This window comes from Mercenaria mercenaria, chromosome 19 (genome assembly GCF_021730395.1).
Source record: "Mercenaria mercenaria strain notata chromosome 19, MADL_Memer_1, whole genome shotgun sequence".
Lineage (NCBI taxonomy): Eukaryota > Metazoa > Mollusca > Bivalvia > Venerida > Veneridae > Mercenaria > Mercenaria mercenaria.
The window spans coordinates 15,950,371-15,978,370 of record NC_069379.1 but is presented as its reverse complement, the minus strand read 5'-3'; the positions used below and the strand labels follow the sequence as shown (position 1 = coordinate 15,978,370).

Here is a 28,000-nt window from a genome sequence, read left to right as displayed (position 1 = left end):
TGAAAACAAATGTACAAAGATTGTCAGTTCAGTATTTTTGTTAAAGAAAAATAAAGACGAAAAAGGGTTAGTAAAAGAAGATAGAGTTGTTATAAAGTGAAGTAATAATAATGAAATGATATCTATTGCGTTATAGTCTTACTATAAATATAAAGATAGAAGTGTTGAAGTCTGTCTTAAAGAAAAGGGTCATTTGTCTTATAAGAATCTCTTGCTGTCCGATATGAAGGACTGTACGTAGAAGAATATAGTCATGTTATCCTGCTCAGAAAGGGATGGGTTACCAAAAAGAACAGTATCCAAGTCAATATCAAAATTCCGCAGATTATTAAGAAAATCGTTCCGGCAATCATTGTAAAGTGTACATTCAAAGAAAAAGTGATGATTAGTTTCAATATTGCCACATTGGCATAATGGAGTAGGAGAAATATTTCTAAGGAACAAGTGATAATTCAGTGCACTGCATTTAGTACGGAGACGTGTATGGAGAACCTGAGACTTCCTGTCCCCAGCGTAATAGTACAGTGGTGTACGTCGCTTGTTTAAGTTTAAGTTTCGTTTAAATGAAGACAGTGTTTGGGAGTTGCGAGTATCAGGGTTAAGCAGGTTCCAATCACGTATAGTTGAAGGCAAAAATGAATTGAAATAAAGTGTTGTTCTTGCGGGTATACCGTGGATGTTGTCTGAGTTTCTTAAATTGTAGCGTGTGTCACCTGAGTCAGGAACGAGAGAAGACAGATATGTGGGGGTCAAATTCGACTTCATTTTAAAGAACAAGATGAGTCTATGTTTATAGCGTCTTTCTGAGAGAGTTTCCCAATGTATTTCTCTTTGTAGATTTTCTATTGAGATGAGCTTAGTCACACCAGATGCAATGCGTGCACATTCATTTTGAATTTTATCAAGTTGGTCCAGTTCATATTTTGTACAATTGCTCCACACCACATCAGCATATTCAAGTAAAGGTCTTATGAAAGAGAGATATACAATTTCAAGGGATCTGCGATCAAGCGAGAATTTCAATTTGCGCATAATGTTAACCCTCTTCCACTGTTTTTCTAAGATGTAGTTGATTTGAGGATGCCAGGAGCAATCACTTGACAAGAATACACCAAGATGTTTGTGGACAGTTACTTCGGGTATGTATTGATTATACATTTGAAGAGGAGGGTGTGGTTGACCATTTCGTTTTCTTGATACCAACACCGTTTCGGATTTGGAAGGATTAAATTTGACGAGCCATTTATCTGCCCACGAAGATATTGTTTGAATGTCAGACTGAAGAAGACCTGCCGCTGTATCTGGTTGTTCAACTATAACGTAGAGACTTGTGTCGTCAGCAAAAAGGTTAACACATGATCTTATTTCATCAACAATATCATTTATGAAGATAAGGAATAGTAAGGGACCAAGGATTGATCCTTGGGGAACGCCAGCTTTTACATAAGCCCAGTTTGATTTAACTCCAGGAAGGACAACTCGTTGACGTCTGTTAGAAAGATAATTTTCAAACCAATTAAGGAGAGGACCTGTAATTCCAGCATGTTTAAGTTTACAAAGTAGTCCTCTGTGCCAGACTTTGTCAAAGGCTTTGCTGATATCGAAGAACACCACACGTACCTCAAGACCGTTATCGAGGGCTTTGCAGAGAGTGTCATATATGAAAACAAGTTGGTTGACTGTTGAGTCACCTGGAATGAAACCAGATTGCACTGGAGTAAAAAAACGAGAATAACTTTGAAAACATTATTAATTACGAGATTTTGTTTCATTATTTCTAGAACGAATGACAGATATTCAACAGATGTAATATTGTTATGTGACTCGATATCGCATTAGTGCTTCCACAACTTTACTTTTCAAGTAATAAATACTAGTATGGTATTGTACAATTTCAAAATAAGAGAATTATTTCGCTAATTTAGGAATACATGCTCTCAAAACTACGGAAGAGCATTAGCGCCAGGTGTATGTTATTTATTAACTCGAAATTTCGAGTTTCTTACTCGAAATTTCTATTTGATATCTTGAAATTTCGAGTTACGTATCTTGAAATTTCGAGTTTGTTATTAAAATTTCGAGTTATTTCGAGTCACATGTCTCGAAATTTTGAGTTAATAACTACAATGTGTCGATCTAAAGTCTAGTATTGACTATATAATTCCAAATTTATTAATGACCAGAATTGATTGTTTTTAGATGGTCTCTTGAAACATTGTCCTTTTTATAATTAATGTGGAAGTTGCGACCATCAACGACATTTTCTTTTAATAAGGTTGACAAAATGGTTAATTGTAATGTCACCATCTATATTTTCAAAACTTTAAAGAGGTTTACTTGCATTTATATACCTGTGGCATCAGGGAAGTATGCAATAAAGAGGTGTACTAGTATTTATATGCCTGTGGCATCAGGGAAGTATGCAATATAGAGGTGTACTAGCATTTATATACCCGGGGCATCATGGAAGTATCCAATATAGAGATGTATTAGCATTTATATACCTGTGGCATCAAAGAAATGTCCAATAAAGAGGTGTACTAGTATTTATATACCTGTGGCATCAAAGAAATGTCCAATAAAGAGGTGTACTAGCATTTATATACCTGTGGAATCGAAGAAGTAACCAATAAAGAGGTGTACTAGCATTTACATACCTGTGGCATCAGGGAAGTATCCAACATAAAGGTGTACTTGCATGTATATACCTGTGGCATCAAAAAAGTATCCAATAAACAGGTGTACTAGCATTTATATACCTGTGGCATCAAAGAAGTATCCAATAAAGAGGTGTACTAGCATTTATATACCTGTGGCATCAAAGACGTTTCCAATAAAGAGGTGTACTAGCATTAATATACCTGTGGAATCAAAGAAGTATCCAATAAAGAGGTGTACTAGCATTTATATACCTGTGGCATCAAAGAAGTATTCAATAAAGAGGTGTACCAGCATTTATATACCTGTGGCATCAAAGACGTTTCCAATAAAGAGGTGTACTAGCATTAATATACCTGTGGAATCAAAGAAGTATCCAATAAAGAGGTGTACTAGCATTAATATACCTGTGGAATCAAAGAAGTATCACATGAAGAGGTGTACTAGCATTTATATACCTGTGGCATCAAAGAAGTATCCAATAAAGAGGTGTACTAGCATTAATATACCTGTGGAATCAAAGAAGTATCACATGAAGAGGTGTACTAGCATTTATATACCTGTGGCATCAAAGAAGTATCCAATAAAGAGGTGTACTAGCATTTATATACCCGTGGCATCAGGGAAGTATCCAATAAAGAGGTGTACTAGCATTTATATACCCGTGGCATCATGGAAGTATCCAATAAAGAGGTGTACTAGCATTTATATACCTGTGGCATCAAAGAAGTATTCAATAAAGAGTTGTACCAGCATTTATATACCTGTGGCATCAAAGAAGTATCCAATAAAGAGGTGTACTAGCATTTATATACCCGTGGCATCATGGAAGTATCCAATAAAGAGGTGTACTAGCATTTATATACCTGTGGCATCAAAGAAGTATTCAATAAAGAGTTGTACCAGCATTTATATACCTGTGGCATCAAAGAAGTATCCAATAAAGAGGTGTACTAGCATTTATATACCTGTGGCATCAAAGAAGTATTCAATAAAGAGTTGTACCAGCATTTATATACCTGGTGCATCAGGGAAGTATCCAATAAAGAGGTGTACTAGCATTTATATACCCGGGGCATCAAAGAAGTATCCAATAAAGAGGTGTACTAGCATTTATATACCTGTGGCATCAAAGAAGTATTCAATAAAGAGTTGTACCAGCATTTATATACCTGTGGCATCAAAGAAGTATCCAATAAAGAGGTGTACTAGCATTTATATACCTGTGGCATCAAAGAAATATTCAATAAAGAGTTGTACCAGCATTTATATACCCGGGGCATCAAAGAAGTATCCAATAAAGAGGTGTATTAGCATTTATATACCCGGGGCATCAGGGAAGTATCCAATAAAGAGGTGTACTAGCATTTATATACCTGTGGCACCAAAGAAGTATTCAATAAAGAGTTGTACCAGCATTTATATACCTGTGGCATCAAAGAAGTATCCAATAAAGAGGTGTACCAGCATTTATATACCTGTGGCATCAAAGAAGTATCCAATAAAGAGGTGTACTAGCATTTATATACCTGTGGCATCATGGAAGTATCCAATAAAGAGGTGTACTAGCATTTATATACCTGTGGCATCAAAGAAGTATCCAATAAAGAGGTGTACTAGCATTTATATACCCGTGGCATCATGGAAGTATCCAATAAAGAGGTGTACTAGCATTTATATACCCGTGGCATCATGGAAGTATCCAATAAAGAGGTGTACTAGCATTTATATACCTGTGGCATCATGGAAGTATCCAATAAAGAGGTGTACTAGCATTTATATACCCGTGGCATCAAAGAAGTATCCAATAAAGAGGTGTACTAGCATTTATATACCTGTGGCATCATGAAAGTATCCAATAAAGAGGTGTACTAGCATTTATATACCTGTGGCATCATGGAAGAATCCAATAAAGAGGTGTACTAGCATTTATATACCTGTGGCATCAAAGAAGTATTCAATAAAGAGTTGTACCAGCATTTATATACCTGTGGCATCAAAGAAGTATCCAATAAAGAGGTGTACTAGCATTTATATACCCTTGGCATCATGGAAGTATCCAATAAAGAGGTGTACTAGCATTTATATACCTGTGGCATCAAAGAAGTATTCAATAAAGAGTTGTACTAGCATTTATATACCTGTGGCATCAAAGAAGTATCCAATAAAGAGGTGTACTAGCATTTATATACATGTGGCATCAAAGAAGTATTCAATAAAGAGTTGTACCAGCATTTATATACCTGTGGCATCAAAGAAGTATCCAATAAAGAGGTGTACTAGCATTTATATACCCGTGGCATCATGGAAGTATCCAATAAAGAGGTGTACTAGCATTTATATACCCGTGGCATCAAAGACGTTTCCAATAAAGAGGTGTACTAGCATTAATATACCTGTGGCATCAAAGAAGTATTCAATAAAGAGGTGTACTAGCATTTATATACCTGTGGCATCAAAGAAGTATTCAATAAAGAGGTGTACTAGCATTTATATACCTGTGGCATCAAAGAAGTATCCAATAAAGAGGTGTACTAGCATTTATATACCCGTGGCATCATGGAAGTATCCAATAAAGAGGTGTACTAGCATTTATATACCCGTGGCATCAAAGACGTTTTCAATAAAGAGGTGTACTAGCATTAATATACCTGTGGCATCAAAGAAGTATTCAATAAAGAGGTGTACTAGCATTTATATACCTGTGGGATCAAAGAAGTATCCAATAAAGAGGTGTACTAGCATTTATATACCTGTGGCATCAAAGAAGTATCCAATAAAGAGGTGTACTAGCATTTATATACCTGTGGCATCAAATAAGTATTCAATAAAGAGGTGTACTAGCATTTATATACCCGTGGCATCATGGAAGTATCCAATAAAGAGGTGTACTAGCATTTATATACCCGTGGCATCATGGAAGTATCCAATAAAGAGGTGTACTAGCATTTATATACCTGTGGCATCAAAGAAGTATCCAATAAAGAGGTGTACTAGCATTTATATACCTGTGGCATCAAAGAAGTATTCAATAAAGAGGTGTACTAGCATTTATATACCTGGGGCATCAAAGAAGTATCCAATAAAGAGGTGTACTAGCATTTATATACCTGTGGCATCATGGAAGTATCCAATAAAGAGGTGTACTAGCATTTATATACCTGTGGCATCAGGGAAGTATCCAATAAAGAGGTGTACTAGCATTTATATACCTGTGGCATCAAAGAAGTATCCAATAAAGAGGTGTACTAGCATTTATATACCTGTGGCATCAAAGAAGTATTCAATAAAGAGGTGTACTAGCATTTATATACCTGTGGCATCAAAGAAGTATCCAATAAAGAGGTGTACCAGCATTTATATACCCGGGGCATCAAAGAAGTATCCAATAAAGAGGTGTACTAGCATTTATATACCCGGGGCATCAAAGAAGTATCCAATAAAGAGGTGTACTAGCATTTATATACCCGTGGCATCATGGAAGTATCCAATAAAGAGGTGTACTAGCATTTATATACCTGTGGCATCAAAGAAGTATCCAATAAAGAGGTGTACTAGCATTTATATACCTGTGGCATCATGGAAGTATCCAATAAAGAGGTGTATTAGCATTTATATACCCGGGGCATCAGGGAAGTATCCAATAAAGAGGTGTACTAGCATTTATATACCTGTGGCATCAGGGAAGTATCCAATAAAGAGGTGTACTAGCATTTATATACCTGTGGCATCATGGAAGTATCCAATAAAGAGGTGTACCAGCATTTATATACCCGGGGCATCAAAGAAGTATCCAATAAAGAGGTGTACTAGCATTTATATACCCGGGGCATCAAAGAAGTATCCAATAAAGAGGTGTACTAGCATTTATATACCCGTGGCATCATGGAAGTATCCAATAAAGAGGTGTACTAGCATTTATATACCTGTGGCATCAAAGAAGTATCCAATAAAGAGGTGTACTAGCATTTATATACCTGTGGCATCATGGAAGTATCCAATAAAGAGGTGTATTAGCATTTATATACCCGGGGCATCAAAGAAGTATCCAATAAAGAGGTGTACTAGCATTTATATACCCGGGGCATCAGGGAAGTATCCAATAAAGAGGTGTACTAGCATTTATATACCCGGGGCATCAGGGAAGTATCCAATAAAGAGGTGTACTAGCATTTATATACCCGTGGCATCATGGAAGTATCCAATAAAGAGGTGTACTAGCATTTATATACCCGTGGCATCAAAGAAGTATCCAATAAAGAGGTGTACTAGCATTTATATACCTGTGGCATCATGGAAGTATCCAATAAAGAGGTGTACTAGCATTTATATACCTGTGGCATCAAAGAAGTATTCAATAAAGAGGTGTACTAGCATTTATATACCTGTGGCATCAAAGAAGTATCCAATAAAGAGGTGTACTAGCATTTATATACCCGTGGCATCAGGGAAGTATCCAATATAGAGATATACTAGCATTTATATACCTGGGGTATCAACGAAGTATCCAATAAAGAGGTGTACTAGCATTTATATACCTCGGGCATCAAAGACGTTTCCAATAAAGATGTGTACTAGCATTTATATACCTGTGGCATCAGGGAAGTATCCAATATAGAGGTGTACTAGCATTTATATACCCGGGGCATCAAAGAAGTATCCAATAAAGAGTGACTAGCATTTATATACCTTTGGGATCAGGGAAGTATCCAATATAGAGGTATACTAGCATTTATTTACCTGGGGCATCAAAGAAGTATCCAATAAAGAGGTGTACTAGCATTTATATACCCGTGGCATCAGGGAAGTATCCAATAAAGAGGTGTACTAGCATTTATATACCTGGTGCATCAAAGAAATGTCAAATAAAGAGGTGTACTAGCATTTATATACCTGTGGCATCAAAGAAATGTCAAATAAAGAGGTGTACTAGCATTTACACACCTAGGGCATCAAAGAAGTATCCAATAAAATGGTTTATTCTATATCTATTTTATCTATCCAATCGTTGTTTTCACTGGCAACACGTGACCGTACAATATATTACCTTATTGGACGTGCGTACAAAAAAAAAATCCCTGTATTTTCCGTATTTGGATGGTTCGAAAAGTCCCATGTTAAACATACAAACAAAGCCCGAAACGCGTGAAAATGTTCCGAATGTAAATCGTTTAAGGTAGGCGCTCTATGTAGTCACAGAGTAAGATTATGCGTCTTAATTGAAATGAGGAAGGCAGAAATGAATCATTTTTAATTTTAACTACAAAAATAAAAATAGAATAAAAAGGCTATTTAACACTGAACTGAACAATACGAGCTATATTTGGACTCGTGCATAGCTGGGAAAACCATACTGGACTCGCCTAGCGGCTCGTCCAATATAGTTTTCCCAGCTGTGTATTCGTCCAAAATCCAAATATATCTCGCATTTATATATCTGGTGAATCAGCGAGGTATCCAATAAAAAGGTGTGCTAGCACTTATATGCCTGGGGCATCAAAGACGTATCCAATAAAGAAGTGTACTATCATTTATATGCCTGGGGCATCAAAGACGTTTCCAATAAAGAGATGTACTAGCATTTTATATACCTGTGGCATCAGGGAAGTATCCAATAAAGAAGTGTACAAGTATTTATATACCTGGGCCATCAGGGAAGTATCCAATAAAGAAGTGTACAAGCATTTATATACCTGGGCCATCAGGGAAGTGTCCAATAAAGAAGTGTACTAGCATTTATATACCCGGGGCATCTGGGAAGAATCCAATAAAGAAGTGTACTAGCATTTATATACCTGGGGCATCAAAGACGTTTCCAATAAAGAGATGTACTAGCATTTATATACCTGGGGCATCACGGAAGTATCCAATAAAGATGTGTACTAGCATTTATATGCCTGTGGCATCAGGGAAGTATGCAATATAGAGGTGTACTAGCATTTATATACCCGGGGCATCAGGGAAGAATCCAATAAAGAAGTGTACTAGCATTTATATACCTGGGGCATCAAAGACGTTTCCAATAAAGAGGTGTACTATCATTTATATGCCTGGGGCATCAAAGACGTTTCCAATTAGGAGATGTACTAGCATTTATATACCTGGGACATCACGGAAGTATCCAATAAAGATGTGTACTAGTATTTATATACCTGTGGCATCAGGGAAGTATCCAGTAAAGAAGTGTACTAGCATTTATATACCCGGGGCATCAGGGAAGAATCCAATAAAGATGTGTACTAGTATTTATATACCTGTGGCATCAGGGAAGTATCCAGTAAAGAAGTGTACTAGCATTTATATACCCGGGGCATCAGGGAAGAATCCAATAAAGATGTGTACTAGTATTTATATACCTGTGGCATCAGGGAAGTATCCAATATAGAGATGTACTAGCATTTATATACCTGTGGCATCAGGGAAGTATCCAATAAAGAGGTGTACTAGCATTTATATACCTGGGGCATCAGGGAAGTATCCAATAAAGAGATGTACTAGCATTTATATACCTGGTGTATCAGGGAAGTATCCAATAAAGAGGTGTAATAGCATTTATATACCTGGTGCATCAGGGAAGTATCCAATAAAGAGGTGTTCTAGCATTTATATACCTGGTGTATCAAGGAAGTATCCAATAAAGAGGTGTTCTAGCATTTATATATATGGGGCATTCATATATCTGGGGTATCAAAGAAGTATCCAATAAAAAGATATACTAGCATTTATATATCTGTGGCTTCAAGGAAGTATCCAATAAAGAGTTGCACTAGCATTTATATACTTGGGGCATCAAAGAAGTATCCAATAAAGAGGTGTACTAGCATCTATATACCTGTGGCATCAAGGGTGTATCCAATAAAGAGGTGCACTAGCATTTATATACCTGGGGCATCAGGGAAGTATCCAATAAAGAGGTGTACTAGCATTTATATACCTGGTGTATCAGGGAAGTATCCAATAAAGAGGTGTAATAGCATTTATATACCTGGTGCATCAGGAAAGTATCCAATAAAGAGGTGTACTAGCATTTGCATACCTGGTGCATCAGGGAAGTGTCCAATAAAGAAGTTTACTAGCCTTTATATACCTGGGGCATCAGGGTAATATCCAATAAACTCATTGGTGCCGTAATCATACCAGGCATCGAACCTTACATCCATGTCTGTCTGATGTATGTACCCACGGTTGTTCACGTCATCGAAGTATTCGTGCATTTGTCCTGTTTTATTCTTATTTCTAAGAACTATCTCCACTCGACATTGAAACTGATTTGTTATATTTGGCTTTTGTACTGCTGGAGCTAGAATGGAAAATGAGAAATCGTGCATGTCTCTTGAAACTTTGCAAACATGCCCTCCCCCCCCCCCCCCCCCCCCCCCCCACCCCAAAAATCTCACCTTTTTAGACACATAACCATACGACGAATAATGCTAGCTCTAACAGTTTTTTTTTTAAGATAATGGACTCATAATGACATTCGGTAATTTCCGTGCCATTACGTATCCTTCCGTATATGATTTCGGGATCCTTCGGACATAACAGAAAATTATTTTTCATTACAACCGGAAAATGCCGAAATCGCATTCGGAGAGTACGTAAATGTACGGAAATTGCCGACTGTCATTGCGGTTATAATACATAAATCATACTTTATTTCCTCGATACTTATTAACAATACCCATAATTAAAAAACAGAACATAAACAAATTAAAGAATTAACGTTGTATAAATCATATAACATTAAACACCGAGTATAATACTTAAGTCTTGATCTGATCATTTCAAAGCATGTTGTTTAAGATTTTCTGAAACTTATTTCATTTCCATGAATGAAAAAGAAAATGAACTGTCAAATAAAGCTGCAAAATTGCGAACTTACTAAAAGATGAAGGTTGAATCGTCGTACAAATAGAAGTATCTTTTCCATGAGGTGTCTGTGAAGCTGTTCCTATGATCATAACCGCCAGAGCTATAATCTGTACCAAGTACATGTACATGTCGACAAAATCTGTGGAAAAAAGAAGCGTTATAAAATTGGCAGACAAATCCTCACACTCTTCTACGTTTATTACACCGTTATAATTTGACCATTTTTGTTTTGCAAACCCCAAGTCGTGAAAAATTTTGAAAACATGTTTTTGTTGCAAGCCTGTATTTTGGCCACATACATTGCTAAAATGTTCAAAACTCAAATAATTTATTTTTTTTTCTTGACAGGGTTATGAAGAATATGATTTGTAACAGTAATGGCCCAACTGATAATAATAATAATAATAATAATCATAATAGTAATGATAATAATAATGATGATGATGATTTAAACTACAACTATTTAAGACAAATATTAAGGAAGTGGAGCCGTAATGGCATTCGGCTATTTCCGTGCGGTTTCGTATACTCGTGTGTTACTTCGACATTCTTCGGTCGTAAATATAGCTCATACGAGTAATAGTTTCTCTGACAGTCGGAAAATGCCGAAATCATACGGAAAAAAAACGTAATTGAACGGAAATTGTCATTAAGGGTCCTTTAACTTAATTCAGCAAAGACCTAAATTGTCCCCAGTCATCTTGTAGTGTAACTGTATTGTTCCTGCATTTAATAAAAATAAGTTTCACGAAGTTTGTATGTGGGTGGGGCAGGTGGGGGCAGGGGGGGGGGGGGGGGGGGGGTAAAGTAGGTCACTAGGTTATGGCGGCTCCTTATTACATTCCTGTATTGAACGATCATGCCCGGACATAATGTCGATCTTACTTTTGCGTTGGGCTCGTTTATGTGATCAAACCATTTAGCCAATTCCTAATATTCCACGGACTGTCTGTTCATAATACTATACCCGCAATATTTGTGCATGAAAAATGTTCATATGATATGTTCTTACATTTAGTTGCAGGTTATGCAGAAATTCAAAAACAAAATCTTCTTTCTGTGATATGAATTTCAGTAATTTTAGAACCATACTGATATTCTTGCTTGCTTCCAAAATCATGCACGGAAATGCAAGTCATCTGTAGACACTGACACATATATAACAAACACTATTCTTTCCGTTTTGAAATTGCGAATGTGCCATACTTAATGTAGGTGTCGTGATTTCATTTTGACTCACTCTCAAATTGATATTTAGGGACAACGTTACTACACTACGGACAGTTGATAATGACCGATTTACCACATCATTCATTCGTTTAGCCTAGGTACCCTTAAGTATTTGCTGAAATATCGGTCGCCTTCCTCAGTCATCAAAAAGGTATCGAAAATCACCATTGAACCTTAGATACCTCAGTTATTTTCAAACTTAATGACAAGCAAGTAAAAATATATTAAAACAAGCAATCTTTACGAATAATCAATATTTTTTCCTATTAAGATCTACATAAATTCTCACGAAAATCATCAAAGTGGTAAATGAATGAAAAATTATCAAAATAAACTGTGAACGACTTACAAGATCCTCTAGTAAAGAAAAGCACGTTAGTATCCCCAAAAGCTACCTTGTATTATCACAAGATATGACCAATTGATAAAAATAAAACTAAAGGTCAATTTTAAACGTTTACACATGGGAGAGGCTGACTTTGTTTATTAAATATTAGGAACACTTATGATATTTCAAGTGCGTAGTTGTTAAACATAACAGGAGCGTATAGTGGTATAAGTGTCAGCTGTACATCCCGGAGGTCGTGCGTTCGAGCGTTCTACAACCCGGAGGCCGTGCGTTCGAGCGTCGTACAACCCGTGGTATAAGTGTCAGCTGTACATCCCGGAGGTCGTGCGTTCGAGCGTTCTACAACCCCGGCGGAGGCCGTGCGTTCTAGCATTGTACAACCCGGAGGCCGTGCGTTTGAGCGTTCTACAACCCGGAGGCCGTGCGTTCAAGCGTCGTACAACCCGGTGGCCGTGCGTTCGAGCGTCGTTCAATACGGAGGCCGTGCGTGCGAGCGTCGTACAACACGGAGGCCGTGCGTGCGAGCGTCGTACAACCCGGAGGCCGTGCGTTCGAGCGTCGTACAACCCGAGCGTCGAACAACCCGGAGACCGTGCGTTCGAGCGTCGTACAAACCGGAAGTCATGCGTTCGAGTGTTGACGAGGACACGGCCAAATCTCTTCAAATGACTTCGGCTCTTACCAGGCAGCTGGTTCGGGTTTATTCTTAATTCAAGCTCAAAACTGTCTTTAAAATCAAACTCAAATGAAAAAAGAAGTTTCAGGTGTGTTTTATATGGGTAGCAGCCATACATTCTTTAGCATTTGTAAAAAGTTCATTTGGAAGAATGTACTCAAGTAATAATGATAGCATACTCGGCTTATCTAAATCCTTTCATGACATAACGAAACCGGCAACACCTCTTATGTCACCTAGTACAGGCTAACATGATAAAATATTCCAACTGAAGTCAAATTCAATTTTTAAAGGTGACCTTCGTGCTGATGAACTATAAATTCGATATATATTTCTACATGATTTTCAGTTAGGTAAAAGGCTAGGCACTTAAGAGCCCTTTTCTATAACTGAAATCCGATAATTCCATTATGATAAAACATATTTTAGATGAAGGAAATTCAATTTAGACCGCTCACTTGTAAATTGTAAAAGGATTGGGTCAGAGATATGCGTTTGCATAAAGCAAGTATCAGACAGTATTTAAAACAAGAATTTGACATTAAAGGGACATACTGATTTTGTTCATAATGTGGGTTACAATAGTTCAAAGACTTGCTTTTTTTCGGTAATGTATTCCACACACATTTGTTGGAGATTTGAATATTCGATTCACATAGTAGAAAATATTATTAAATTTATTTTTATTACCTCCCGTTATGGTTCTGGACATATAAATTCATGTGCTTTTCTTACCATGTCATTATGTATACTCTCTACTGGGGAGAGTTCATGTTCCTGTTGAACATAAAAATTAAAGCCATTCGGGACACGGAACATTAAATTTAAGGTGTTTTTTCCCTGAATCCGCATGTTTAATTACTTGTAAGTCAAATTCCGTTTACCACGAATTAATAAAGTTCGTATTTGTAATATAAAATAGGGAAAGTCAACCATATTAATACATTCAATTGAATATTTACCTTTTTCCGGCCAGTTTGGTATAAACAATTATTATTTCATAAAAGACATTTTTAAACATTTTTTTATAGAAAATATCGCTTTAATTGTAACAAACTGTATGCATGCCGCTTTAAATAAACGGATAAAGCTATGACAAATGATAGACAGTAACCGAAGAGGATGGTTTTCAGATAACGTAACCGATATCTCAATTTGTGAATGGACATGTATGGTACAGACTGATTTGAGAATTAAATGAATTTCAAGCCATTGATAGAGAAAACAAAATGAAGGATAAAATATTGTAAGTAGTTATTGTTATTTTTTCATAACTGTCTTTCAGTGAGGGGACAAGTAATAACCTGGATAAAAGAAATATGTATACGTAGATTAAAATCATAACTTTGAACTAAAAAGTAATCGAATGTGTTATGGGACATATTATGAAGAGTACAACATTACATATAAAATCGTGACGGTCTGTGGTATCTCCAAATGTCTTTCAAACTTTCACATCTGAAGACTTTATCATTACGCCAACCATTTTCCTATATGTATAAAAATTTATTGTTACCCATGTAATGTTATGATGTTACACCTCTCAAAAAAGCATGTGTCTAAAACATGAAACATATATAACGTTTTCTGCCAGTAAATGTTAACATTACATTGTTACATCTCTTTAAATAGCCCATAAGTCTAAAACATTGATATTACCTTTTCCAGTTAAATTATTAATATCATTTTTTTTTTTAAATATCATAGTTTGTTTCTTTTTTTCATTCTTTCATCTGCTTTATATTAAGATATAATAAAATAATAACTACATGCATCTGAGTGTGGTGAAGAATCTTGATATCTTGGTATGTGACTTTTGGTGTAATTAAACAACTAACATACGTCCCCATGACCAAGAAGTGTAGCTAAAACGCAGTTAGGTATTTGGTGATGCAGACAAGAGTCGGCCGCTCTCCAGATTTCAGAGACCGTAGCGAAACTAAAATTTACCCGGACACGTCCTTGCTGTGAGACGGGCAAGCTTTTATACTGTAGAAAAAAAGCGAATTAATTTTACTACATGTATATGTTTCTTCAAAATATTCTTTTCAGCGCACTATTTCTCTCAACCTGCCTAACATACATAGCTGGACAACCGGATCCATCTGTCTGCGTTGGACAAACTCCTGGACCAAACGGTAAGATTAAAAGGGACCGTATGAAAATCTAAGTCTTAGATCATGTTTGTTGAACATTTAGATTTTCGTTTAACACAATATTGTCCCTCAGTATTCTACCAGTGTAATGACGGTCAGTTAAGGTAATTGCCTCGTTATGACATTCGACAATTTTCGTTCGTTTACGTATCCTCGTATTGCTTTTTCCGGCCTTCTCCGTCTGCTAATGTAGTTCATATCAGCAACCAACCGGAAAATGCCGAAATCGTATTCGGGGGAAAACGTAATCATACGAAAACTGCCGAACGTCATTACGGGTCCATTACCTTAACCTACCTAGACCACTCTCATTGCACTAACCTGTGCATTTTGGCCGACCTAAAATTACAAAACGTTGCAATATTTTCATGAGTAAATCTTGCAAATGATAAATGAATTATTGCTGATGTACTCATTATTAGAAAATCATTCAATAACGAAGACTTACGCTGAGATTTGAAGTAATACAGTTATTGTATCGTGTCGTCATTTTTGTTATGACTAAATAATCGAGATACAGTCGAACTCGACGGGAACGGCAAAATTTGTTTGAGTTATCGGTAGTTAGAGCAATTGAAACTTATACATTATATAAGGATTTTGTCGGGACCTGGCGAAGAGTTTGAGCAAAAGTTGGCATTCGAATTATCCGAGTTCGAGTGAGCGATGTTCGATTGTATAAACAAGCAACACTTTATTTTGTTCCAGATCCACAGTTACCACCAAGCTTGCCGAGCGTGTTCGAGGTGCACGTGGAAGCCAATATTAAAAACCGGAACTACACTTCCGAGTACCATATCTGGTACGACCAGGTCCATAACCAGGTGGCTACTCGCGTCGACAATGGTGGCAATAAAAGTGAGGACCTGTACAGATTTGACACAAACGAGTTTTATCACGTCGACAGAGACAACGGTATGTCCAGGTTTAATTGTCAAGATCGAATGTTTTCGTTTGATATATCAAGACTGTTTGAAACAGCTCTAGCCAAGTTACAAATTCAATAAAAGAATCTTCATTCTTTGGATCAAAGAAATTTTTCAGTTTTTTTTTTTTTTTGCGGGGGGGGGGGGGGTCACAGTTTTTATTTGTTACTCCATGATAATATGTACGTTTATCTGTTGTTAAGATATTAAAAGATATTTTGTTGCTTTAGCGACGTACAAAAATGCATGAAAATGGAAAGAAAAAAGTTTACTGTGCATATACGAGAAAATGTTTAGGAAAGAAAAACGAAACTAAAAAAGAAAAAGAAAAAAGAAACTTGGTTAAATCTGATATTTTTAGTTCTTTATGTTTCAGTTTATACTAGCAACATACGGTAATACAAAGTGTTATGTTGAAAACTTTTATATCTAGGTTGTAGCTTATCATTTTATATATCAGTAAGAAAGAAAAATCAGAACCAAACCTGAACTACTTACGCAGATATTTAGAATTACCGACCACTACCACATTGTGCATCTTACATCGGATTAAGGCAAATTCCGGCAAAAAATAAGGGCGACAGTTTTTTCGCAGCAAATAGATTCTGTTTGGTTAAATGATATATCAATAGACATATTATTTGTTGTTGTCTAAGCATTACTAGTACTTCCAGTGTAAAGTTTGTTAGAGGAACATTTTTCAAAATGGCGGATCTCGTAAAGAAAACGCCCGTAGAAGTTCATTAGTAGATCACCCTACCAGTAGGGAACTTACAGTGCTGGGTAATAGTTTTGTTTTAATCTGTTCTGTTCAGTAAATTTCCTTTGACCTCCTGCATATCCTACGTTTTTATATTTCAGGCGTGTGTATTGTGCAGCCTTTGTCTAAATCGCCACAACTGTTCCTCTTTGGTACAGTTACAAGCGACATAGCGACAATGAAAACGCCAAACCAATTCCTTCATTTCAACGAGGCAGATATTCATCAGAAATGGATAAATCAAACTGTAGTTCGTGGCATCACGTGCAATTTGTGGCGTTCCTGTTTGTACTGGGAGAACACGAAAACAACGATGGTCGTGGATTGGTACTTTAGCGGTAAAATTGATAGTTTACGATGATACTTACCTCCCCTGTTTAAACGACTGGTACTGGTTCTCCAGCGAAAAAAGTAACACCCGCCCCCCCTTTCGGTACCATAGTTTATTTCTCTTTCCGGTAGCTGCTTAGTAGGTCACCATACACTAAGTAGTGATTCCTATATATTCTATATAAAACTGACATTTTTAAAGAGCTACCAAACATAGCTAGACCCATTTGAGAGAACAAATCCTTACCTCATTTTAAAGAGTTATGATAAAACTGATATGAAATGAAGAGAAAATTAGGGGTCATGTGTCTTCTTAGAGAGATTTCTCTTGCCACATTTGCTTACATTAAAATCAGCCAAAATCACTTTCTTGTGACCTAGAAGTACTACTCATACTAAAATTCTAAAATTGAGCTTCACTTCACCAAATGCAACCTTCTCTCCCAATTTTTCCTACCATGATATCAAAAATATATCCACAATGCAATTTAAACAAAAAACAGCTTCAATTTAGACCTATGTTGCCATGCCAGTTAGAAAATTAGTGTTCAAAACCCTGTCCGCCATTACGCGACTAGGCCAGATGGCTCCGTCGCTGGTTCCTTTACTATTGTTAAGCCTAGTAACTCAGACGATACGTTCCAAGTTTGATCAGTAGTTTTGTAAAAAAATGAGCCGCGCCATGAGAAAACCGACATAGTGGCTTTGCGACCAGCATGGATCCAGATCAGCCTGCGCATCCGCACAGTCTGGTCAGGACCCATGCTGTTCGCTTTCAAAGGCTTTTGTTATTAGAGAAACCGTTAGCGAACAGCATGGATCCTGACCAGACTGCGCGGATGCCCATACTGGTCTGGATCCATGCTGGTCGCAAAGTCACTATGTTGGTCTTCTCATGGATAGTGATTAGTTCAAAGGTTTCAACTCGCGAAAAATAAGCACATCGTCAAGATACAGATAAATTTATACCCTTTAATACTTTCATTTTCTAGATAGTAGATATTCTTTTTAAAATATCCTTAAGCAAAGCAGTCAAAGTTTCAACTGTCCTTGCACTTTGATTATCATGTAATGTTTTATTCTTTTAAGTTTTAATGTCACGCCGGCAAAATGGAAGGTCATACGGCGACTTTCAGGCTTTTACGGAAGTAGACAACCGGACCTGATTCCATCACCTGGGTAGAACCACTGAACTTCCGAACGACTTCCTCACGGAAAAAGTCTACACACCAAGCGAGTATTCGTTCCCATGGCAACGAAGGACAGGTGATTCAATGCCGAAAAGGTCAAGGTATACTTTCGTATTTAATTTATCACAAAAAATATAACTTTTTTTTATTAAATCAACAAATCTTATACGTGTGACATTATTTTACAGTACCAGTTTGGACAACAAGCCGACTGTCACCTCAACTTCCGGTGCGAGCGCATGTTTATGGCTCCACCGTAATGCCTAAGGGTACGACAAGGCTATTTGATCATATGTATGAGTTTTCGGACTTTAATCCTAAGCCAGACAGTCATGACACTGCCTATCAGGTAATTATAGACTCTGTTAGATTTTTACGTTAACCCTTATCCTGTAGAATTTCTATAATGAACTTGTCCATCTTTCAATTTGGACATTACCATTAACTGTTAAAAGGGGTGATTACCAAGAAAATACTGACTGAATAGCGAACAGTGCAGATCTTGATCAGACTGCATGGATGTGCTGGCTGAACATGATTTGCACGGGTCGCAGAGGCAGAATAATTCGTGTCCAGCATGATAAGGGTTAAGCTTTAGCCTACTGGTGTCAAGTGGTTTTGCCTGACCAAGATCAGCCTGCACGGACTTTTTTGAAACATGGACAAGCCCATTTTAGAAATTTAGCAGAGTAGAGGTTAAAACGCTCACAGCAGCAGCTGCTGCAACAACATTAACACACCCATCATCGGCAGCCATAACGACAACCAGCACCATTATTACCACAACCACCAGTACAGTCATCATTACCACCATCACCACCACCACTTTTATAACCACAACCGCCAACATTATCATTACCATCACCAGCCCAAACACCCGCTATACTGCCATCTCCTTCACAGTCATCATCAAAGTCATCACCACCATCATAATAACTACCACTACCATGATAGCCATCAGTACAACCACAATCACTAGCACATACACCATCAACACCAATCAAAACATCATCAGCATCACCACCATCATTATCATCACCTATGCCATTACAACCATCATCACCACCATCACAACAACCACCATCATCACCACCATCACTTTATCATTACCATTACCACCTCATTCACCAACATACGACCAGTATAACTATCGCACTCACCAACACCAGAAGAGTCATCTTTATCATCCTCACCACTCCCATTAACAGCACTACCACCAGCGCGATGAGCACCATCACCAACATTACCATCAAAATAACCACCACCGATATAATCTCCATCATCACAAGCTGAACAACCACCATCATCACCAACACGATCACCACAATCATCTTCATCACCACCACCACTGTCACCACCATCAAGTTTACCAGCCCCATCTACACCACCACCAGCCCTATCACAAATGCTTTAACAAAAATTATGTTTCGAAACTGCCATGAAATAGTTAAGTAGATATCAAGATAATATTTGAAACTTTCCAGTAAAGCTTTGCATTATTTTTGGAAACAAAGTCGAAACAAATTATATTTTCCAGAAAACTTAAGTTTATTGAGATAAATTTTTCAGATAGGTTTGAAATATCAAGTTATTTTTGCAAGTATCGAGATATCTATCTCGCCGATAAATGGAAGCAGTGTGCATCTCGATGGGAAGAATGCGAAAGAATGCAAAGTGCCTCTTTATTATCCCCACGCCAAAGGCGAAGGGGATATTAGAAATGCTCTCCGTGCGTGCGTGCGTGCGTCCGCAACGATCTTTGTCCGGAGCATAACTCCAAAAGTACTGGAGGGATTTACTTCAAACTTCATACACTGATAGAACACATTGGGAGGAAGTGCAGTGTGCAAGAACAATAACTCTACCTTGCCTATTTTTTGAGTTATTCCCCTTTATCATATTTTCATAAAAAATTTTGTCCAGAGCATAACTCCAAAAGTACTGGAGGGATTTTCTTCAAACTTCATACACTGATAGAACACATTGGGAGGAAGTGCAGTATGCAAGAACAATAACTCTACCTTGCCTATTTTTTGAGTTATTCCCCTTTATCATATTTTCTTAAAACATTTTGTCCGGAGCATAACCCCAAAATTATTGGAGGGATTTTCTTCAAACTTCATACACTGATAGAACACATTGGGAGGAAGTGCAGTGTGCAAGAACAATAACTCTACCTTGCCTATTTTTTGAGTTATTCCCCTTTATCATATTTTTATAAAAAAATTTGTCCAGAGCATAACTCCAAAAGTACTTGAGGGATTTTATTCAAACTTCATACACTGATAGAACACATTGGGAGGAAGTGCAGTGTGCAAGAACAATAACTCTACCTTGCCTATTTTTTGAGTAATTCCCCTTTATCATATTTTCTTAAAACATTTTGTCCGGAGCATAACCCCAAAAGTATTGGAGGGATTTTCTTCAAACTTCATACACTGATAGAACACATTGGGAGGAAGTGCAGTGTGCAAGAACAATAACTCTACCCTGCCTATTTTTTGAGTTATTCCCCTTTATCATATTTTCTTAAAAAAATTTGTCCGGAGCATATCTTCTTCATGCATGGAGGGATTTTGATACATCTTGGCACAAATGTTTACCACCATGAGGCGGAGTGTGTGCGCAAGAACCAGGTCCCTAGGTCTAAGGTCAAGGTCACACTTAGAGGTCAAAGGATACAAGAATAAAAACCTTGTCCGGAGCATTTCTTCTTCATGCATAGAGGGATTTTGATATAACTTGGCACAAATGTTCACCACCACGAGACGGAGTGTCATGCGCAAGATCCAGGTCACTAGGCCTAAGGTCAAGGTCACACTTAAGAGGCCAAAGGTCAGATACAAGAATGACTTTGTCCGAAGCATTTCTTCTTCATGCATGGAGGGATTTTGATGTAACTTGGCACAATTATACACCATCATGAGACGAAGTGTCATGCGCAGTTCCCTTCTTTAGAATTACTTCCCTTTGTTGTTACTTTAAAAAGCTTTTATTGTAACTTTTTCATTACTAGTCGTAGGGAAAAATCGAGACCACTTTTCTGTAGTACAACAAGCATGCTAAATCCACTTTTGAGGTGTATTTTGACCAATCTCTACCTGATAAAGATTTTTGTGTGGACTTGCAATTTTTTTTTTATTTTTTTTTTTTTTAAAGATTAACTTCCTTTAGTTGTTACTATAAATAACATTAATACTTTCAGACACTAACTTGCCAGGAACTTTAGCCTTCAATTATAATATGCCCGGCGGGGGGATTAGCCATGTCTAACATGGCTCTTGTCTATATGAATTTAGACCTCTTTCGCACTCACCTCTCGATTTACGCGCACAGTATCGAGATAATTATGTATATTATAGCACTAATTTTTTCAGGAATCTTTCGACTAATAAAATAATCATTTCAGACTTATTTTTAATATGTTTTTTTCCTTGTATCGCGATAAGTACTAGTATCTAGCTATCTTTTGGTCGAAATATGACACCATACATTTAGTGGGTCTTTAACCCTTACCCTTACCCTGCTAAATTTCTATAATGAACTTGTCCATCTTACAGTTTGAATAATGCCATTAATTGTTATAAGGGGTGTTTAAATAGTAAAAAACAATTTGTTTATTGTCTAAATACTTTGTTACGATGTAAGATAGTTATTTATCTATCTTATCAAAGCTTTACCGAGAAGATATTAACAAATGTTGGGAAACACATTAATTAAAGAAGGGCCTAAATTGTTCACCTGTCTTCATGTAGTACAGCTGTTTCTTGCATACCAGTCTGGGACTTCTGGTGATTTCACCGGTGCTGGAAAACTCCATCTTACACCTCGGGATATAAGATGACTCTCGTGCTGTAAACGACGTATAACGAACTGTCTTTATAGTAGATTTGTGTTACTGGATACAAATCAAATACCTTGATAGATTCTCTTTGTTCCTTATAACATATTTCTCGATTTTACGGAAAAAAACAACGTTTCACTGCAGATGATAAACAAAACCGGAACTATTACGTTGTTTTCGTCTTTGTAACCTCATTACGTATTTCCTGTTAACGGACGTAAAGTTTCCGTGCTTTGTTAAGATGCTACTATAAGAAAAAGTGCTATGAGAAAGTCATTTGTTTGACTTTATATTTACTTTTATTGGTTGAATATGGCTTGCAAGAAAAAGATTCAATCACTGGCGGTTACAGATGCAGATGGATATATCCGGCTCTCGGCAGAGCCTCGTTACCGCCAAAAACAGTCGAGCCGGATATTCTCATCTACACATACCACCAGTGAAAAAATCTTATAATTTTACCACTATCATCGGAACGATTTTCATGAAGTTTGTGTGGGGAGGGGGGATGTAAGCTAAAAGGTCTTGATAGGTCTTTAATGTGTGATGTTATGGAATGTCGGTATGGTGACCAACCAGTGACAAAAGAGAGTTATAGATTGCATACCTACATACATTCGTGTATGTGTAATCTTTTATTACATGTTCTAGGGTGTGTAGAACCATACGAGCGCTGTTAAAAGATAACATAGACTTTGTTTTTAGCTTTTCTATACTTTGATGAAGCAAAAGATTTACCATCATGATTCGCATTTTTTCTACTAACTTCACTGCAAATTTAACATGGTTATGATCATGCAGTTAGAAATTACACCCCGGCACTTACACGAACCTGGCGCACGGTGATAATATTTCAACGACGTTAAGGATATAGGAACAAATTGTTTCTAATGTTAAGAATTTTCCCATATAATACTCTGTGAGCTTGAAGAACATTAGTTTTCAAGACAAACAAGAGAAGGAAAAAAAACACAGGTCACCGAACTCGTTTTAATTTTATAGGGCATTTTCTTCACCCACTGTTGCATTTCTGAAATTTTGTAAAATTGAAAAAATGGTGGTACTTAATTATAAAACATATAACATCCCACTTAATGTTATAGGGATTTCAGGTCTTACATGTTAATATGAATACAAGGTGATGTCAGTATTACATAAGCATAAATGTCACTAACAAATCTCTTTTATTTTTACACGTTGACATAATTACCCCACCCACTTTAGTTTCAATGGAAAAAAACGTATTTAGATCTACAAAAAATTCTGGCATTAAGATTTTCAAAATATTTTGCAGCTTTAATGACACACAAAAATGCTTCAAAATGGAAAGGAAAAAAGTTGGAGTCACCGTGCATCTAAGAGTTTTATTAAGAAAAACTGTTAAAAACTGGTGAATTTTGATGTTTTTTGTTCTTTTTGTTTTAATTTATATTTCCTTAATAATATAAAGTGCTATCTTGAAAACTTTCATTACAGTTGTAGCTTATCATTATATGTATCAGTCAGGAAAATATCAAAACCAAACCTGATCTACTTTAATAGATATTTGAAATTACCTACCCCTACCCCATTTTAAATCTTACGTCAATTTTAGGCAAATGCCAGCCAAAAATAAGGGTGAAAATTTTGTTTTCGCAAAAAGTAGAATCTATTTGGTTAAATTGTACATTATTAGCTATATTTTAATTATTTAGCATTAATTTTTGGCAAAACTTTTGTTAGAAAGCAATATTCGAAGAAATATTTTTCAAAATGGCGGATTATGTAAATTTCTTTTATTACTTTTGATGAGCAATGCCTTAATCATAATAAGTTATTTTGTTACTCGCTTAGTTTAACGTTGTTTACTCCCGCCTCCCACCTCTGAATGATGTCATTCTTTAGGTGCATGTCGCCTTGACGTGTTGCCGTCTTTCAGCGTACATAAACGTTCGAATTGAAATCATAACAGATGAATAAGCTACTGCACCGGTTTTGCCTAGCTTTGGTAAATAAAAATTTCTACGCATTTAACTTATAAACAAAGATGTTTAAAAAAATGTATGATCAAATAACAAAAAAAAAAAAATAAAATCTAATTACAATGAAATAAATCACATTGCACTATAAACAATATGCTTTTGACAGCAAAACTTTATGTTGTTTTCGAACAGCCCTCGTAATTATGTGAAACATATTTTTGCATCTATGTGGTCGATAAAGTTGGACAATTTTACGAATAAAAAAATGTGTAAATCTCATTCACGATTTTATATTTATTTTACAGACCCCTGCCGGTGTGTACTGTCAAGGGGCGAAAAATATTAAGCCGCTGCCGACGCCGTCATCAACGTTTCATTTCTCATCGGAGATTATCGCCGACACCGACAAAACCGTATCTGTAATTAAGGTATCTATAAATATATCTGATCAAAGTATCTGTAAATATTTGTAATTAAGGTTAATAACTCTCAGCTTTAAGTACATGTAATTAAGGTAATTATTAACGTAATTATTTTTCAATTTGGACAGTACCATTAATTGTTAAAAGGGGTGCTTATGGAAAAGATACTGACTGAATGGCGAACAGTGCAGATCTTGGTCAAACTGCACAAATGTGCAGGCTGATCATGATCTACACTGGTCACAAAGGCAGAATCCATCATGGTAAGGGTTAAGATATCTAATATATCTATCTAAAAAATTAAAATTAGATAAAGTTGTGTATACTGTATAGATATGTATCGACCAAGTCTTGATGCTGGGGATCTAATTATGACGTCTGTCAGGGTATTGACTGGAAATAAATTTTACCATCCATTCAAGGTAGGGACTTTCATCGACTTTTCGTATGAAATTAGAAATCATTTGTTATTTTCCTGATGATCTGTTTAAACGTGATAGATATAAGTACTATGGCTGATTAAGGATATTTTGTTGCGTCGCTTTGGCGTACTCGTTGCTTATATAGAGTATTTCTTTGTGTCGTCTTGTCGTGCGCGTTAACACGAAGCCGCCTCAATAGCTGAATGGTAGAGTGTCCGCTTTGAGTGCGGGAGGCCGGTGGTTCGATTCCCGGCCGCGTCATACTGAGGTAATAAAAAATGGAACTGATAGCTCCCTTGCTTGGCACTCAGTATTAAAAAGATTGTACCAGGAGGTTAGAAAAAACCGAGGTAAGTATCTGTTACTGGATACCTTGTTTGTCGCACAAGAGCTTTGTAACTGTTGTTCTCTGTTTATCATATGCGACGTTAAACAAAGCTTACCTTTACCTTTACTTCTACCTTTACGCTTTAACGAAACATGGAACGCGACAGAAAGTGACATTTTAATTCGTGCTGGCTCACGCGCCATCAGCAAATATTTCGTGTTGGCGTGTTGTTGCCCGCGCCAAGACGATGTGAAATGTTTCGATGCCTCGCGTTGGCGTGCCCGCTAGGACGGCACAACAAAATGCACTACATAGCCGCGCACGCCAATGCGGCGTAACGAAACATTTTATTTCGTTTTCGCGAAAGCGTTAACACACCAAAACAAAATCTTTATTAATAGTGAGAATGCCAACGCAAAATAACATTTTTTTTTCTGTAGCGTTCTATGTTTGACTATGTCACGTTGTTAATTTCGTCTTGTCACGTTGGTGTATGCGCCAAAACGACACGCAAACCTTTCAAAATCTCGCTATAGCACGTTGGCATGGGCGCCAGGACGACAGAACGAAATGTGCTGCAAAAGCTCATGCACGCCAAAGCGACAGAACGAAATGTCTCGAAAAGGCCACCATATATTAGTAATATATGAAAACCTAAAAGATTTATTTGTAGGAATGGTACGACAGGGACCTGAACCTTATCCGGTACGATTACATCCCAACAGCTGACTCGGGGTATGGGTTAGTGCCATTGACACAGGTCCACGATTTTACCACAGGTAGGTTTTATCTTAAAAAAGCAGGTTTTCAATGACACGCATAAGGATATGGGTCACACGAAGAAATAATTTCGAACGAACCCTGGTAACAGATTTGAGAGCGAAGTGTAATTAGTTTATGGACAATTTCTGTGTTATCGTTGTCACTGAAAATAAAAATAGGTACGAATTTGACATGTTGAGACGTCTGCTCAAAATTGTAACTTATTTTTGACAATATAGTGTAATTCGGGCTCAAATAAAAGACAACGATAGAACAGATTATATAAATAGCATGGTGAATCTAATGTCATTTTTTACGTAATTGTCACGGATGTCATGACGACCCATTGTTCTATTAGCATAGGTCTCTGTCTATGTACAATTTGATTTATGACCAAGACGCTTTCTTTATCTAATACTAATACATGTCTATGATGTAGGAATAATACACTTTTGGCCAGTTTTTCAACTCTAGCACTAAGAAAGGATTAAACTAGTATTAGTTAAGCCATGGCTCAACCTTGTTTTCTAACGGATTTTTACTAATACTCGGCGGGTATATTTGCGATGTATTAGCTAAGCCTTGGTCACACACTATGAACATGTAGAAACAATCATCGTACAGTTTCGCTGTATTTTTACATATATAAAACGTATTACTTTAGTGATTTACTACTTTCGAAAAAGAAATTCTCATAGAAATCATAGAAAAAATACAAAGACACATTAAAACACAAAAACACTAGCGCCCGTCTAATGAAAAAAAAATGCTGGAAAAAGGTGAATTTAATTCAAGGTAAGACTACAAGCATTCCTATGTTTGCTCATTGTCTTATTGTTTTCATTATTCCTAAATGTTCCACCTTTCATGTACAAAACACGTGCAATATGCACTTGTAATTAGGAATGCATTTGTAAATTTAAATTAATAGTATAGGTACTCAAACTGCACTTGCAAATGCATGAATTTCGAAATCCACACGTCATTGAAAGGAGACGTGTATATGTAGACGTGCGTATCCATATATATATGTTCAACTACATTTTTTTTGCGTTACATGTAATTATTATTAATTACATGCACTTATATACTTATGCTTGCACAAATATTTGAAACGTGTACAAACGTAGCGAATTTAGTAAAGTTAAAATTGAAGAGTTGAATCTGTTACATTTTTAGCTCGACTTTTCGAATAAAAAATAGAGTTTTTGCACTCGCCCCAGCGTCAGTGTCGGCGTCGGCGTCGCCGTTGTTTTAAGTTTTTTTTATAATGTAAAACATATCTAATACTAGCTTTACTGAGACGAAATCTATCCAAAAGTCCAAATCGTCGTACATAACGAAAGGGTTTGCTCAGTCCCGCATCATTCCCTCCCTCCTCAACATTTCTGCTTTAAATTTATGCTAGAAATTTAAGTCCATATCTAAATATTCCGCCTCCATCTTTTCTTAAACCACCTATGCCCCAGGTTTAAAATAACAATAGAAAGATAAGCCATTGCTGACAACGCTTAAAGTAGAAAAACCCAATCGAAGGTTTAACTTTTGTCGAGCCCCGTTATCCACGTGCTGTCTTAAGCGTTGTAAATATATCCGACACGGCTTAAGTCGGAGCTTAAGTCTTTACTTAATAGTTGAAAAACTGGCCATTTTTGTGTTTGTAAACATCTGCAGAATCCCGAGGGATTGGTTGATACCAACGTATCACGGGGGATTGGTTGGTGCCTAAATGTAGTAGGTAAAGGGTACCAACGTATCCCGAGGGATTGGTTGGTGCCTACGTCTAGTAGGTAAAGGGTACCAACGTATCCCGAGGGATTGGTTGGGGCCTAAGCCTAGTAGGTAAAGGGTACCAACCTATCCCGAGGGACTGGTTGGGGCCTAAGCCTAGTAGGTAAAGGGTACCAACGTATCCCGAGGGATTGGTTGGGGCCTAAGTCTAGTAGGTAAAGGGTACCAACGTATCGGGTACCAACGTATCCGAGGGATTGGTTGGGGCCGAAGCCTAGTAGGTAAAGGGTACCAACATATCCCGAGGGATTCTGGAGGCGTTATAACACGAAATGTGCATGTGCTAACCCTATACTTGCCAAAAGGCTAGAAAATTCTTACATTGT

The 28,000-nt window shown here is 36.9% G+C and overlaps 2 protein-coding genes across 2 annotated transcripts in view; one reads left to right on the top strand and one right to left on the bottom strand.

Annotated features, from left to right (window-relative positions):
- Positions 1-12,246, bottom strand: part of LOC123542895 (uncharacterized) — a 39,712-nt gene extending 27,466 nt beyond the window's left edge. Inside the window, exons 1-3 of the mRNA XM_053530857.1 lie at positions 12,107-12,246; positions 10,538-10,666; positions 9,746-9,958 (exon numbers count right to left, since the gene is read on the bottom strand). Of these exons, the coding sequence (XP_053386832.1) occupies positions 9,746-9,958; positions 10,538-10,655 (331 nt within the window). The 5' untranslated portion in view covers positions 10,656-10,666; positions 12,107-12,246. The remainder of the gene's footprint in view (positions 1-9,745; positions 9,959-10,537; positions 10,667-12,106) is intronic.
- A 1,645-nt stretch (positions 12,247-13,891) lies between these two features.
- Positions 13,892-28,000, top strand: part of LOC123542598 (uncharacterized) — a 31,176-nt gene continuing 17,067 nt past the window's right edge. Inside the window, exons 1-7 of the mRNA XM_045328524.2 lie at positions 13,892-14,028; positions 14,835-14,920; positions 15,647-15,853; positions 16,726-16,962; positions 18,333-18,493; positions 24,255-24,377; positions 25,795-25,900. Of these exons, the coding sequence (XP_045184459.2) occupies positions 14,012-14,028; positions 14,835-14,920; positions 15,647-15,853; positions 16,726-16,962; positions 18,333-18,493; positions 24,255-24,377; positions 25,795-25,900 (937 nt within the window). The 5' untranslated portion in view covers positions 13,892-14,011. The remainder of the gene's footprint in view (positions 14,029-14,834; positions 14,921-15,646; positions 15,854-16,725; positions 16,963-18,332; positions 18,494-24,254; positions 24,378-25,794; positions 25,901-28,000) is intronic.